The 15,817-nt window shown below is 36.5% G+C and overlaps 1 protein-coding gene across 6 annotated transcripts in view; it reads right to left on the bottom strand.

Annotated features, from left to right (window-relative positions):
- Positions 1-15,817, bottom strand: part of LOC136864144 (serine/threonine-protein phosphatase 4 regulatory subunit 1) — a 1,196,145-nt gene that overhangs the window by 27,291 nt on the left and 1,153,037 nt on the right. For 4 of the 6 annotated variants that reach the window (XM_068226182.1, XM_068226183.1, XM_068226184.1 and 1 more), the window contains one exon: positions 1,655-3,253. In XM_068226182.1, the coding sequence (XP_068082283.1) occupies positions 3,215-3,253 (39 nt within the window). In that variant the 3' untranslated portion in view covers positions 1,655-3,214. Of the gene's footprint in view, positions 1-1,654; positions 3,254-15,817 lie in introns of those variants that run through there. The other 2 variants (XM_067140780.2, XM_068226181.1) reach the window with 1 other exon arrangement.

Here is a 15,817-nt window from a genome sequence, read left to right as displayed (position 1 = left end):
AGATACAACTGGCATGTACGGAATCCAAAGTGTTCTTTTATACGTTTTCCTTGATAGAACAGACAGCTGACTGAATGTAAAAACATTGCAGCAACATGGCTGCTTATAACCAGTTGAGTGCGGAGGATATTTGTTACAAATTAGATCAATATGTTGACAAATGCAATGATAGTGAGTTTTGAAGTTGTAGATATGATAATATAAATGGTATGGGAAGCAGTTGGGACAGGATATGAATCTGAGGGAAATCGAAATATGGCGCAGGACAGGAAATGTTCATTCACGTACCGTCTCCTTTTAAAATATTAGGCCTAATTGTAGAAAACATAATTATCAGTTTTAATTCTGCAGTTAATTCTATTTCGGACTATGAACCTCTACTTAATAACATAATATTCCAACTAATATCAATTTATCTTCTAATCCCATTCAGTGAAAAATTGTTTATAATTTGTATGTCCGAGAGGAAGTATGATTTACTATCTAAATATCTTCACCCGATTGATCCCGAAAATGAAATAAATTGGGGGATTCAGGGTGAATTCCTGCGTTATCTGCATTATCAAGAAAATAAGAGCCCCATCAGGTCGAGTAATTCAGACTGACTTTAAGAACAAGCACCATGCACCATATTGGATTCTTCTTGGTGTATCATTCTGAACGGGAGGGGGGGTTCCTGCATGTAATTAGGTGATCTCATTGTATCATTTTAGAATAACTATAGTGTATTTTCCATTGCCACAAAATTTGAAAGTGATATCTTAAGTGGTTTATACAGAATAAATTATTTAGTGAAGGTACTCCACAATATACATGACAAACAAATTATTACCCTAGGTTTCGCCAGACAGTGAGTCAAAGATAGTCCATGGGAAAGGGTTTATGGACTTAATTTATTTCAATTTTACCCTGTGTAAGTATTTCAACACTTGAATAAGTAACTTGGTCTCAAGTCTAAATAATTCAATGATGGTGCAAAATTAATTAAAAACATTAAAAACAAATAATCGATGTATCTCATCAAAATTTAACATTTACATTTATTTTCTTCACTAAATTTGTTAACAACCAGAATATTCATAGAGAAACATTTAAAGATGCCACAGTTTTTATGGGATGAATTCAAATGAATAGGTTGGTGGGTAAAGGAACTAAGTCATTTTATCTAAGTTTTCAGAAGTAACAAAAATCTAATTGTGAATAAAATACCACATTGAACAAATTCTTTTTTTTTTTTTTTTTTTACCAATTGTTATATGGCCTATCTCAATTATTACACACTTAAGAGAACTGATATATTTAATGAGGGATTAGAGAAATAATTATTTAAAAAAAATAACAGTTCCTTTCTCTTCTCAGGTAACTTACTTGTGAAACACAAGTATTTTCAAAATATTGTTATTTACTGACCAAATAAGTGAAAGTTAACATAAAGTGAACTAAATCACTTATTTTATCACACAATAGTCACCCAAATTGAAAATAAATTACAGTATAGAAAAAAATCTAAATATTGTTATGGTAAGTGTTTTTCAAAAGAAAAGTCTTGTTTCAAAACATGTTGAGATCACTTCATGATGTGAGTGAATCATCAGTACTTGCAGTTTGTTACTTCAATATCTCCTCAAAAAAAAAGAGCTGTGCAACTTTTCATCAATTTCAGAATACCTTCAATTTTCCTTCATTTTACACCCTGTTTAACTTAGGAAATTCTGCTACCATAGCTTATTTTTTTACCAGGTTAAAGGAATGATTAATGCAACTGTTTATAAGGAAATTCTGCTACCGTAGCTCATTTTTTACCAGGTTACAGAAATGATTAATGCAAATGCTTATAAAAGTACTGGCAGTTACTATTCAGGTTTTGTTGAGACATACATATTTGTTTCAACAGTGGTATGCATAGGCTTTGCTTCTCATCCTGTGTGCTGTTTCTTTATACAGTACATTTTTCTTGTGATAACGAGTATCACAGCCAGTCTTAGTTGTCACCTTATGGTGGAGAAAGGAACTATGTCACAGGCATGATTCCTTTCTCTTCATGATAATGAAAGTTGATACACATTTTCTCTGTTAGAACATGATGTACATAGTTCATTTCAACACAGGACAATGCATCTTGGTCAAATTAATAATAATTTATGAAAATACAAAAAAGTGCAAAAAGTGACAGCTCCTTTCTCCACTGACCGATTCACCTGTTTTATTTTGCAAATGCCTTATTTTATAATAGTTTTTATTTTAATGGATTGAATTCTTGAAAATTTGTATGTGCTGTTTAAATCTGTCAAGTTCATTTAAGGGGTTTTGAACCCTCATAACATCCCCTCTGGGTATGACCTTGCATTGCATTATGGAAGGTAATTTTTGCTAAAATTAAACTTTTACAATACCATTTGTCATTTATTGTTCCAATATTTTTTTTTGAGAATAACACATTTCAGAGAATGAAAGATATGAGGATCACAGTAGTGAATTATGGAAACTTTATTCAGCCTTATGCCACTAACAGTTCTTAAATATTATTATAAATTTACATGCACATTTCCATCATTTCGTTTGCAGCCAAATGAAGTTCTTTCTAAGAAACATCATTTACAATCTTGGTAAAACCTGTCTTAGTAGGTATATACAATTTACATGATAACCATATTATTATAAGTACTGAATTGAACCACTCGTTTGAATCAGGATGTATTCAACAAAAGTACAATTTCAGGAGAGATAAAAACCTTCTAAAAACCTGCTTCAGACTTTAAATACATTTAATTATGCCTACCACTGCTGAAAGCACCTTCATGAATTATTGCAGGAATTTTATGGGGAGAAAGGGAGCAATTAATTGAATCAAGAAATGTTGTCTTCTTTGATGCCATGTATTCCTCTAACCAATTCATTTTTTTCAAATAGGTTCTTTTATTTAATAAAGTAAGGAAAAGAAAAAAAGTTTTCAAATAACAATGCTAATGTCAGTCATCATCAATAATACTGTGTACTCTTTATGGTGAATATGTCGTCAGGCATTTAAGAAATCAACACGTTGATGTAAATTAAAGACAGAACAAAGGTCCTTCACTCTCGGTCCTTATTCATCCTTATTCAAGTTAGCTCTTCAATTATCCTGAAACAGCACATATAAAAATCAGGTATATTTTCTTACTTAAAATCCTTTAGAAATTTGTACACAAACCTGCAGCACGATCAAACCTGGAGCTCAGTCGGCCCATTCATCACTTCCGTTCAGAGGCACAAACTGCAATTGGACATAAGTCTTGTTAAAGGTCTCCAACACCAATGTTATTTGCATTAAGTTTCAAAATTTTATTTTCAAGAACATTCCATTTCTTTCTTAACAAGCACAGAGAAAAAAAAAAAACAGTAATAGCATACACACAATGTTAATATAGAATAAACTGTATTACAAGCAGGAACTTCACAAGGAAAGTAGCAGACACATGGCTGGCAAAGCAGGCATGAGGCAGTTTTAAAAAGTAATTATGATTGGTGGAAAATGGTAAATAAAAATGTAAACAGACTCTGGGATGGGTTTAAAACAATTGTTGAGGAATGGTAAAGACCCACAACCGAAAAAGCCCAAAGAGCACGGTTCCCTTCTGGGAACTTTATTTTTGAAATAAACGACTGTTAGAACATACAATATAGGCTCCATGCACTACAAGATTTAAATGACGAGCATATAAAATCAATAGACTGCGTAGGAATCAATTTTGATATCTTGACTGCAAGGCATCAATATGTTGATATCAGAATATATTGATTGTTTCTACGTACTTGACTGGTGGATGATGTCCTGCGATATATCGCAGTTTTCCTAGCAAAATTTGTTCAACATTGTAAAAAGGTGTGGTGAAATACTTAGAAATTTGTTTTAAAAAATAGGAAAATGACTTAAATTCATGTTGTCGTGGCTGTAAAATGCTTGCAAATCATGCAAGAGATTTAAAAAAAACTTATATTGCATCTACCTTACAATTTATAAGAATTGTGAGCAATCCATTCGCAAAAATAAGGGGCCCTAGCCACTGGCATAAACTACACGTCACCGAGCTCGATAGCTGCAGTCGCTTAAGTGCGGCCAGTATCCAGTATTCGGGAGATAGTAGGTTCGAACCCCACTGTCGGCAGCCCTGAAAATGGTTTTCCGTGGTTTCCCATTTTCACACCAGGCAAATGCTGGGGCTGTACCTTAATTAAGGCCACTGCCGCTTCCTTCCCACTCCTAGCCCTTTCCTGTCCCATCGTCGCCGTAAGACCTATCTGTGTCGGTGCGACGCAAAAAAAAAAAAACTACACGCCAACAAAATTTCCCACTAGGTGAATTGCATCCTGCTATTTTACATGAGTTTATTCTTAATGAACTATTCCCACAACTGACAACAAGAGCAAGGAACAACACATGATAAAATGAATGAAGAGTGCATCATTGTGAACAATGAGCAACGAGGAACTAAGATTACAGCTTTGTGTAACTCTTGCAATTACCACGAATCAAGAACTTATTCTAAAATAAACTTTCACTGCAGTCCTTTCCTTCTTTGACATTTTTTTCTTCTCTTATGTGTTGATTCCTCTGAGAGCATTTCTCAGTTATTTCAGGAAATCTGCTTTCAGCATCTTTGGTGTCCAAAAATAAACTGATTTTCATCCATCTTATTCTCCCCCATAACCCTAATTTCTCTTCTCCAATCTCTAAAATACTGGCATAAGAAGTACCTCAACAATTGTGGCAATTCACGTATGTTTGCTTGTAGACTGGTACAAATACAGCTTTTTCCCAAACAATAGGTATACTCTCTCAATTTAATCGGAAATCCTAACAACAATGAGGCCATTTTATCCCTGCATTACCAACATACTACTTCATTTCTGACCAATAACAAATATCACCCTTTTCTGTAGATGTGTGACAAGTTGGTTTATTTACCATACTCTCAATTTTCTCAAGCATGTTTGTATGTGCACTGACATTTTCATCTGGCTGTATTCTGTGATTTGTAAATTTTCATGATTTAAATTTTGAGCGGTTTGAGTTTTTGTTAAAATGCATTCTGTGACCATGAAATGTTTACCAGTAAGTGTTTCCTTAAGATTAGACAAGTTCTCAAAATATTCTTTCCACCTGATCTACTCTTCCACAGGATCTACAATGAAATCATCCGACTGACCCAAAAGCTTGTTCTTTTCCATTCTTCCTATAAGGTTCTTCAATGAACTCCAAAATGATATCCTGAATAAATGATTTAACATTTCCATGTTATTTAAAATGTTATCCCACAACCTTCATTTGGACTCTTCAAATATTTGTTTGACTCAAATTCCTTCTGTAGAGGACGTTCCCTATACACAATACTTCTAGTATGAAAACATCTTTTATATGCCTTCCTTTTAAACTTATACTGTATGCTGATCAGATCATGTCATTCAACCAGGGTTTACACTTTTCCCTAACTTTACGCACTGTTAACTAACATAATGTACCGGAAACACTGCTACGAGAAAGAAAGTTTGAAGCACGAAAGTTAAACTTCGCGCAACGTGAAGGATAGGCAAGCCTGTCGAACTCTGCTGATGTACACAGCAGTGATAGGGTGCCTCAGGCCAGCTTCGCACAGCGAGCATGACCACACATAGTAATGTTTGGATCCATCTGTAAAAAGTCTATTTGGAGTTAAGATATATAGTAGAAGTCCGGTATAACGAATACGGCATATAACGAGAACTCCGTTATAGCGACGACTTTTTTCTGTCCCCTCAAAATTCCTATATTAAACTGTGTATCGTCCTTCGGTTACAGCAAGAACCCTATCACCAGCGCATCCGTTATTACGAGCGATTAAGCGCGCGCGATTTTTTCCATTACCGATATTTATGCACCCCAGCGATTATATTGCATGTGATCAATTACCTTCGGCATCGTTTCCTCGCTACGTACACTAGCGATTTCTCTCGTCGACATTCGAAGGCGATGTCGGAGTCAATTATTAATATCCGTCGACAGCTGTTCCGTAAAGAAAATTTGAAATGAAAGAGAACATATTTTCATAATAAATGCGTAAATAACGTGTCCGATAATGGTTGTTAACTCGTTAAAAATTAAGGCTGACTAAACGACCGCTTAATTTTGAGGCTAAACACTGCAATTAAGTAAGAATGGGATACACCTCGAGATATGGCAGAGTGCTTAATTAATTTCAGAGGTTAGTTTATATTTTGTCGCGTCTGGTTAAATTACGGAAAGGCTATTGTGAATATTTATATGCAGAAAGGTATAATTTCTCTACTGGCGCTTGAAGTGTGTTTTCATCATACGTATAGTACGGTTAAGTTAGGATACATGACGCTGTTTGAGTAAGAAAACTGAAACGTTTGCAACAAAATGCGATCGATCATCTTCGGTGCGGTATAGTTTTCTCACTTTGTGCATTTGCGAGCTCTCTCGTTGACATTCAAAGGTGATGTTGGAGTTGGTTAGTAATATCCATCAACTGCTGTTCTCTAAAGAAAATTCAAAATGAAAGAGGATAACACATTTTCGTAATAAATGCATAAATAACGTGGCCGATAGCAGTTGTTAACTTGTTAAAAATACTGAATAAATGATATCTTAATTTTAATGTTATATACGGAAATGAAGTAAGAATGTGATACACCTCAAGATATGGCAGAGTACATCCCTGATTTCAGAGGATATTTCATATTTTCTCGCGTCTAGTTACGGCTATTTACATGTAAATTTTTCGCGAGGAAGTTATTTCTCTACATAAGTTTCAAATATATTTTCATGATAGGCTACATCAAATCAAAATCAAATCAAAATCTCTTTATTTGCAAATGAGGTGTCCACCTCGGTGGCAAATGGTACACTAAAATACATTATTGTCAAGCACTAAATATTAAATTAACAAGAGAAGAAAATTTTTCCTATAATACAATATTATACAATTTACGCTAACAATGTTTTCTATTAAACACACAGCTCGTCCTTAATAAATTTATATTGTTTACAAAATTCTACCTATAATATCTCCTGTACTACTTACAAATATAGTCAACTGATATACAGTATGTGGAATTACTTCAAATGATACTATACAACTGGTATAAGATTAATATTTACATTGCATTTATTTATTTACTTTTTTTTTTACCCGTTCTGGATCCTAAGTAGCATAACGACCAGCTGCGTCTTAACCAGAGCCCCTTTTGCCACCACTTTTCAGAGTTCCTGAAGGGCCTTCACAGCTACCGTAGCGTTCCCGGGGCCCTCGAAGTCCCCACTGTACTTCACCCCTACAGGCAGTCCCCTACTTTGGCTGTCCAAACTCCATAGACCAGGGGATGGAATTAATTTATTCACACACATTTTTTTTAATTTACAATAACCTGCACTGGTCGAATGCCCTCTAACACTTCATTTATTTTTTCTGTTGCTGTTTATTCTCTTCTTGAATATCTGTACAGATTTTGGAAAAGGATCAAACACTACCCCTGGTAAACTGTTCCACTCCTTCACACCCTTCCCAATGAATGAAAATTTACCCCAATCGCTTCTGCTAAAATTCCTTCTAATTTTATATTTGTGGTCAGTCCTGCCGATATAATTATTTTCCAACTGAAGCCTCTCACGGATATCTCCCCATGCTGCTTCTCCTGTATAGGCTCTATATAATCCTGTAAGTCTAGTTTTCTCCCTTCTCTTACTTAAAGTTTCCCACCCAAGTTCCTTTAACATTTCTGATACACTACTCTTTCTCCTGAAATCCCCTGTTACAAATCTTGCTGCTTTCCTCTGCACACTATCTATTTCTTTTATTAGGTATTCATGGTGAGGATCCCAAACACTGTTTGCATATTCCAATAATGGACGAACCATACTCAAGTAACTTTTTTCTTTTAATTCTTTGCTGCATCCTTTAAGTAGCCTCATTATGACATGTAATGATCTGTATGCTTTCCCAACAATGTCATCAATATGATCCTTCCAGTGCAAATTACTTTCAAATCTCACACCTAAGTATTTGCACTTGCCATCTTTTGGGATAACTACCTCATCCAAAGTATATTCAAATTCAGTTTTAAAGCTCCTGTTTGTAAAAGTTGTAACAGTTGATTTGCCTCCATTAACCTTCATATTATTTTCTTCAACCCATTGTTGGATACTTTCAAGGTCCCTTTGCAATTCTGAACAATCCTCAATGTTATTTATTTCTCTATAAACAATTATGTCATCTGCATACGATCTTATTTTTGATGTTATATTGTTCCCTAAATCATTTGCGTATATTAAGAAAAGTAACGGACCGATTATACTACCCTGTGCAATTCCCTTCCAAACTTTCTCTTCCTGAGATACATTATTTCCTACTTTGACTTTCTGAACCCTTGAATTTAGAAATGCTTTTATCCAACGTGTAACCCTTACGTCCAATCCTATTCCCTCCAATTTCTTTAATAATATTCCATGTTCCACTCTATCAAAGGCTTTGGAAAGATCTATGGCTATGCAATCTAACTGACCTCCTGAATCCAACTGATCTGATATGTCCTGCTGAAATCCCACCAGTTGTGCCTCACAAGAAAATTTCTTTCTAAATCCATACTGGCTCCTCATGAACCAATTTTTATCATCACATATCCCTCTGATGTACTTCGATATTAAACTCTCCAGAATTTTACAAACTATACTGGTCAGGCTGATTGGTCTGTAGTTCTCTGGTTTCCTTTTATCACCCTTTCCTTTATAAATTGGTATTATTATAGATTCCTTCCATTCCTTTGGTATTACACTATTATTTATGACATAGTCAAAGAGAAATTTTAAATAAGGCACTATGTACCACCCTATTGTCTTTAATACCTCCCCAGTAATTTGATCACTTCCTGCTGCTTTTCCTTGCTGAAGCAGTTGGATTTCTCTGAAAATATCTTCGTTTGTGAATGAGAAGCTTCTTGTTTCCCTCTGTCTCTCTCCCTCTCTATCTTCTGTTTCGGTTTCCAACTCTTGACAATCATCTACTGAATCTCTAAATTCCCTACTAAATAGGTTTGCTTTCTCAGTATCTGTTAAATAGTGTTCATCCCCTTCTCCCACCATTGTAGGAATTTGGATTCCTTTTCCTTTTTGATTCCTGATATATGAATACAGCTTTTTCCATTTCCCTTTGTGGTCATTACCCTCTTGAAGTATGCCATTCATATAATTCTCTTTTGCTTCTTTTTTCACTCTATTCAGTTCCCTCATTAGCTGTTTTCTAGTTTCTCTACTCTCCCTACCCTCTTTGATTTTCCTGTTTACTATTCTACATTTTCTTTTTAATTTTCTTATTTCCCTTGTATAATAAACAGGGTCTGAGGTCATTTTACCCTTCTTAACAGGTACAAATCTCTTCTCTCCTTCCCAAATAATTCCTTTAAATTTAGCCCAAAGTGTATCCACGTTACTCCCTTCACTTATCCAACAACTGAATTGTGATTTAAGGTAAGTCCCAAATTCATCAACTTTAGTTTTTCTGTACAATTTCTTGTCTTGTGTAACCCTCTTATTAAGCCTTTTTGGTACGAGTCCTACATCCATTATTACAGCCTTATGGTCTCCTATTCCTTCAATTACCTCAGTTTTATCAACAATTTCCCATGGTTTAACCAAGAATACATCTAGTAAGTTATTGAGACGAGTCGGTTCTTGTACTACTTGTGTAAATCCTCCCTCCCAAATTAACTTATTTGCCAGTTTCTGTTCATGGGCTTCACTTGCAGCTCCTTTCCATTCAACTTCAGGCAAATTTAGATCTCCCCCAATTATTACCATATCATTATTATTGTTTTTACGAGTATAATCTATTATTTTTTCAAAGATTTCCATGTCTCTTTCCTCTCTTCCAGGCCTGTATGTTCCTATAATTCCCACCTCCTTCATATTATCACAAACTAATTTTATCCCTAATATTTCATCCCTTTCATCGGTAAACCATTCATGTGAACAGTAAGTTTCCTTCACCAGAATAAACACACCCCCTCCCTTTTTATCTCCTCGGTCTCTACGATAGACTGTGTACCCTTCTGGAAATACTTCTCTATTACCCACCCCTTCTTTCAACCACGATTCCACTCCTATCACCACATCAGTCTCATAAGATTCCATCAATGTACCGAATTTTAATTGTTTATTTACTACACTTTGACAGTTTACCAAGAGCAATCTCAGACCCCCTTCCTCCCTAAAACTTGACTGTTGCAATTGGGTAACTTGAAATTCCTTACTATCCTGAGTTTCTATTTCTAGTTGACTGAGCCAGCTTGAAGTACAGCTGGCTCTTTCTACTAGTTTTCCTGGTCAGTATTATAACTCAAGGGAGTTGCCTGTTTTACAGTACATATCTTAAGATTAATAAAATCTAGAACAATATTTGCTATCTTTCATTTACCTGAATTGTTTAGATGGAGGCCATGTTTTGTATAACAGTATCTCTCAAAACTGCTGCATTCTATAACCTGAGTATTCCGAAAATGTTTACAAATTTTAACAATATCTGTATTGACCTTGTCCACTTCAATGTTCACACACGAGTCTCTACTCAAATCATGCCTGTGGGACACGTTCACTACAAAAACGTTAGTGTGGGTCAGCTTCCCTAGTGTATGTTTAAGTTGTGATCTTACATTCTTGGCGTCGTCGCGAGCTACGTCGTTCGTCCCACCGATGATAAGCACTGCATCGCCGCTCCCGAAGTTCCTAGTTGCTGCTTCTACGTTTTCCACAACACTGCTGATAGAAGCTCCTGGATATATTTCTCCGGTTGCTGCTATATTCTCGTCGTTAATCACTCCCGCAATTCCCCTTCCTTGGCTATCACCAAACACAGCTACCTTCGCTGATTTAGGCCTAATTGGGTCTTGAGTCTGAATTCTAGGCCTAAATTTTAAACTCGGCACGGCAACGGATCGCGATGATTTGGTTTCACGCGCGCGATCACTTTCTTCCAGGATTAAATTATTTAGGGCAGAAAACCTATTTCTAATGTTTATTTCCGGAAATTCAGTTGTAGATTTCTTCTTAGCCGGCCATCCACGAACTACTTGACACCATGTGCTCGAGTTTGTTACTTGTACCGGTATATCACTCGAAGAATGGTCAGTCCCAAATTCTAGCGATCGCAGTCTTTCTTTTAATTCTTGATTTTCAACTTTAAGAGTCTCATTGTCCTTTTTTAGAATGTTTATAATTTCTAATGCACTTTTATATTCCTCATCGACTGTTTTCGGTGCTTCGTCAACGCCGTCCCCAACAACAACATTCCGAACACACTGCTCACAAATCCAGTCAACATTTTCATTAGTTTTTACGTCTCTAGGGCAATTTCCGCACTTATAATGCCACCATCGATCACATGAATCACACAACATTCCATTTTTCACTAATTTTCGAAATTTTCCGCACTTTTCGTCACATTTTACGGTTAATTTACTCGGAGAATAAAACACTACGTCGTCATTACCGGGCGCCATTTTGAAAAAAAAATATACATATACCGGTACGGTTAGGTGACGCTGTTTGAAGAAGAAAGCTGAGGTGTTTGCCACAAAAATCTCTGGAGTGATACCGTATTTCTCCGAATCCAAGACATTTTTTCTCAGAATTTCATGCGAAAACTCAAGGGTTGTTTCATTCGCGGCCTAACAGTAAGTTAATGGATACCACTGGCAACTACCGCGGTAACCACGCTGCTTCTTTTCACACGCGCACAGAACCCGTTGACAATAAACGACCGCCTCTTTACTCACATCGCTAGCCGCGACAACCGGTTGTACAGTGCCTGTGTGTTTCTCAAATCTGCAGAATGGCATCAAAATATGCGACCCTTCGAATTCTTAGAAAAGCCATGGCTACTCAGTGGCAGAGTCATGTATGTTTAGTCCTCAGCCCGAAGGCTGGTTGGATCCTCAACAGCTCCACCATCAGCTGTCAAAGATGGCCTAGGCATCACTGAAGAGGCATACTAGGGAAATGAGGAGTGAGGTAGTTTACCGTTGCTTTCCTCACCGAGCCAGAAGCTGCTATTACATATCAGTCTGCCAAGCCCACTGAAATGCATGTACCAACCGACCCTATGAGCAATATTTTCATAGACTGGCTGCAGAAGGAATGGCATTACTAGCATCACTCATACCTCAGTCACTTTCATTTTGTCAAAGCCAAGGATAAAACTGAGACAGATCAATGAAAGTTACAAAATTGCTCTAGCCCATACCAGAAGACATGTGCACTGTAAACACTAGGTCCCGCCAGCAAAGGCACGGCAGAGTCATAACGGCGTTTATTGTACTTGACGCTTAGTAAAATTAGGGTTTATAAACAGCAGGAATATTTTCGTGATGGATAGTCGTATTGTGAAGATACGTGAAAATGGTATTGCCGGCAAATTTTCAATGGGTTCTAGTGGATATTATGATGCCAATTTTAAGTTAATGTTTATTAAACACTCGGGAATGTAGAATAATTGTGCAGCCGCAAGAAAATATGGCATAGGCCTAACTAAAGCCAATATTTGGCGTCAGCGTGAAGACAATGGGCTAAAAAAAATTATACTGTACAAAAATGCATTCAGTGGTCCGCAACAAGGATGCTTTAAAGAAGTCAAAGATGAAATTGTGAGGTATGTGCACGAAAAACGCAAGGGCGGAATGGCCATACCATGGCGCAATAAACACGTTCGTTGACTTTCAACGTTCGCGATTAGGCCTATAACATCGCTAGCAGCTGAATATGGCCGAACCCGACAAGCGAGACGTGCGTGTAACAGTAGCCGGTTATGTCTGACGCTGCGTAAAAGTAACAGTTTTATAGAGAGCAAGAATAATTTCCTGATGGATCGTTGTATTGTAGAGACGCATGGAATAGGTATTGCCGGAAAACTGTCAACGAGTTCTCTTTGGTATTATGATGCCAATGTTAAGTTAATTGTCCTTAAACCCGCGGAAATAAAGAATAATTGTGCAGCCGCAAAAAAAAAAAAAAAATCCGGCATGACAAAAGTCACTGTTCGGCGTCTAAAAATAGTCTATAAATGCGTAGGCCTACTGTAAAACAAGGCATTCATATGATTTTACAAACTTCTTTTTGAGCCTGATTTAAATATTTTGAAGTAAAAAGTGGAGTTCATCTTCGATTCGGAGAAATACGGTACTATATTTTTTCAGAATGAAACTAAACATACACTTTCACGTAGTATCGGATTGCGAAAAATAACAAACAAGTAAGCCATAGTGTAGATATCATCTGCAGAAACGCAAGTTTTGAGCAAACTGACTGCCATTTCATACCGATTTTAAAGTGCATGAAGGGTTTTCCGACTTTTATTAAAAAATCGGATATAACGACAATCCGTTATAGCAAGTAAATTTTTCGCTGTTACGAATTCTCGTTATAACAGACTTCTACTGTAGTTATTTTTGCACTGCCAATGTTGAGGTTATAGTAACAGCTGCAAACTATCAAATTCTTGAGCAAATCTACCAAGTACTTTAGGAGTTATAGTGGTGGTTAATATCCACGTTTCAAGATGCTTCATCGGCTCCAGGTATAAAAGCAAGGTGATCTAGGCTACAGACAGACAGTAATACTCCACCGTCTCTATGATACGTGTGACGGGTGGAGCTCTACAAGTGCAGCAGACCGAAACTATGTCCAGCTGGGACTTGGTATTTCGGTGAGATGATACTCTGACTCTCCACTGCCTGGTTCCAGTGAAACATAATACTTTTCTTCAAGCGCCATATTAGGACTTGTGTTTTCTTTACGAACAATGGCGTTCCAAAGGAACGTAGAATTTTTCCAAGTGTTGTAATTTCTCCAAGTGTCATATTGAACTTGCGTTGTCATAGCAGACTGTGGGAACATAGAATATTTCTGAGTGCCACATTTGAACTTGTGCTTTTGTAACAAACTGTGGAAACATATAATATTAATGTCATATTTGAATTTGTGTTTTCTTCTCGTGAAGTTCTGAGAGAACACAGAATGTTTCAGTGCCACATTCAAGTTTATAGTTTCTACTTTGTAATAATTATTCACAGACAGTGTTAAATATTCTGCAAGTGCAGTTAAACTTTTTATTTATAGACAGTGTTGAACAGTCTTTGAATGCATGTAATTTCAGTAATTATTTACAGACAGTGCTGAACATTCTCCAAATGCTTACGTTCAAAGTTGTGTTCCAATCTTAAAAACTGATGAAGTCAATCAGTTAAGAAGAGTAATACAAGTTAGCAATCTAATAGAATATTTCAGACTGTCGTGCCAATATCAGAGGACTTACGTTGCGAACTTCCACATTGTAAATTTGTACATAATTTTCCCTAGTATCAATCAGGTGACATACAACGTGTGATCAATTACTAAGTTCAAATGTTTTTTTTTCTTCCAAGTGTCAATTTTGTGAACCTTTGACATGTGTGATTCAAGGAGATATTTGAGTCAAAAATCCAAGTGTCAATTTCATTAACATTTTACGTATCCCACTGATAATGAATAAATGCAGTATTTAAAGCAAAAATTAATTTATTCGACAGTGATACAAGTGAGCTGAATACCATACGGGGTACTTGTGTACTCGTCACACCTCACCTCTCGGTATTCTCGTGCGAGACTGAACCCCACAACGTGTGCACCTGGAAATTCGAGAACTTCCAGATCCTCCAGAAATTCGAGAAGTTCTACAACGTCGAGAACTTTGCATTTCTGTCCAGACAGAGCTCAGTAATCGTCCCGTAGTCTGGAGGTTCCAGCCTGCTACAACGCATCAACTCAACTTGTGTAAAAGGTGATATGAATTTGTTTGAAATGAACAAGAAACATATTTTCCAAAGAATATCAATTCAATGAAGTAATACCCTTCTCTGTACCAACTCCAATGCTTATATACCACCCCTTACGAATATTCCATGCTCTTCAAGCTAGTATCTGCAGCTAAAGAAATTTTTCCTGGTACAAAATAACTTTGCTGTTTCTAATATTTTAACTAATCTGTGTCCATTCTTTGGAATTTTTCAGGATCATGTCCAGGTACTTTTGTGTAACTTCCTTATCCTGAAACTTTTCTGCTCATATCTGCCTGCACGTAAACTCCATATTCTGCTTACGCCCACCAATACGAAATTAATTACAGTACTTCTTATTGCATTAGACTATACTGAAAAAAAGTTCTCCAAACATAGCACAAACATTGCTAGAAGACTACCCTATAATTGGTTTTTTATTTTATTTTTACAATTGGCTTTATGTCGCACAGATACAGATAGATCTTGTGGTGACAATGGGATAGGAAATGAGCTAGGAGTGGGAAGGAAGCGGGCCATAGTCTTAATTAAGGTACAGCCCCAGCATTTGCTTGGTGTGAAAATGGGAAACCACAGAAAACCATCTTCAGAGCTGCTGACAGTGGCATTCGAACCACCATCTCCTGAAGGCAAGCCCACAGCTGCCGCCACCCCTCCCCCCCAATATTATAATCGTAAACATCCTTTCCTTCCGAAACAATATGTTCTAAAAATTACAGGTGCAATGTAAAACAGTGGAAGAGTTCAGGGCTACTGAGAATGTAAAGTATACTCAAACAAAGCATTTCAAACAGTTTTTCAATAGCAACTAAAAAAAAAAAAAAGTAACTGCACAGCGAGGAAAAAGAACTCAACCCAGCATTATATCTTCCAGTATGGGTTGCTGTAGAATTAAAACCAAAGTATACTATATTTGTTAAGACAGCTCAGTGGTTTATTGCACTAGTCTATTCTGATCATC

The sequence above is a fragment of the Anabrus simplex genome, chromosome 2 (genome assembly GCF_040414725.1).
Source record: "Anabrus simplex isolate iqAnaSimp1 chromosome 2, ASM4041472v1, whole genome shotgun sequence".
Classification (NCBI taxonomy): Eukaryota; Metazoa; Arthropoda; class Insecta; order Orthoptera; family Tettigoniidae; genus Anabrus; species Anabrus simplex.
This window is presented reverse-complemented; position numbering and strand designations above follow the sequence as displayed.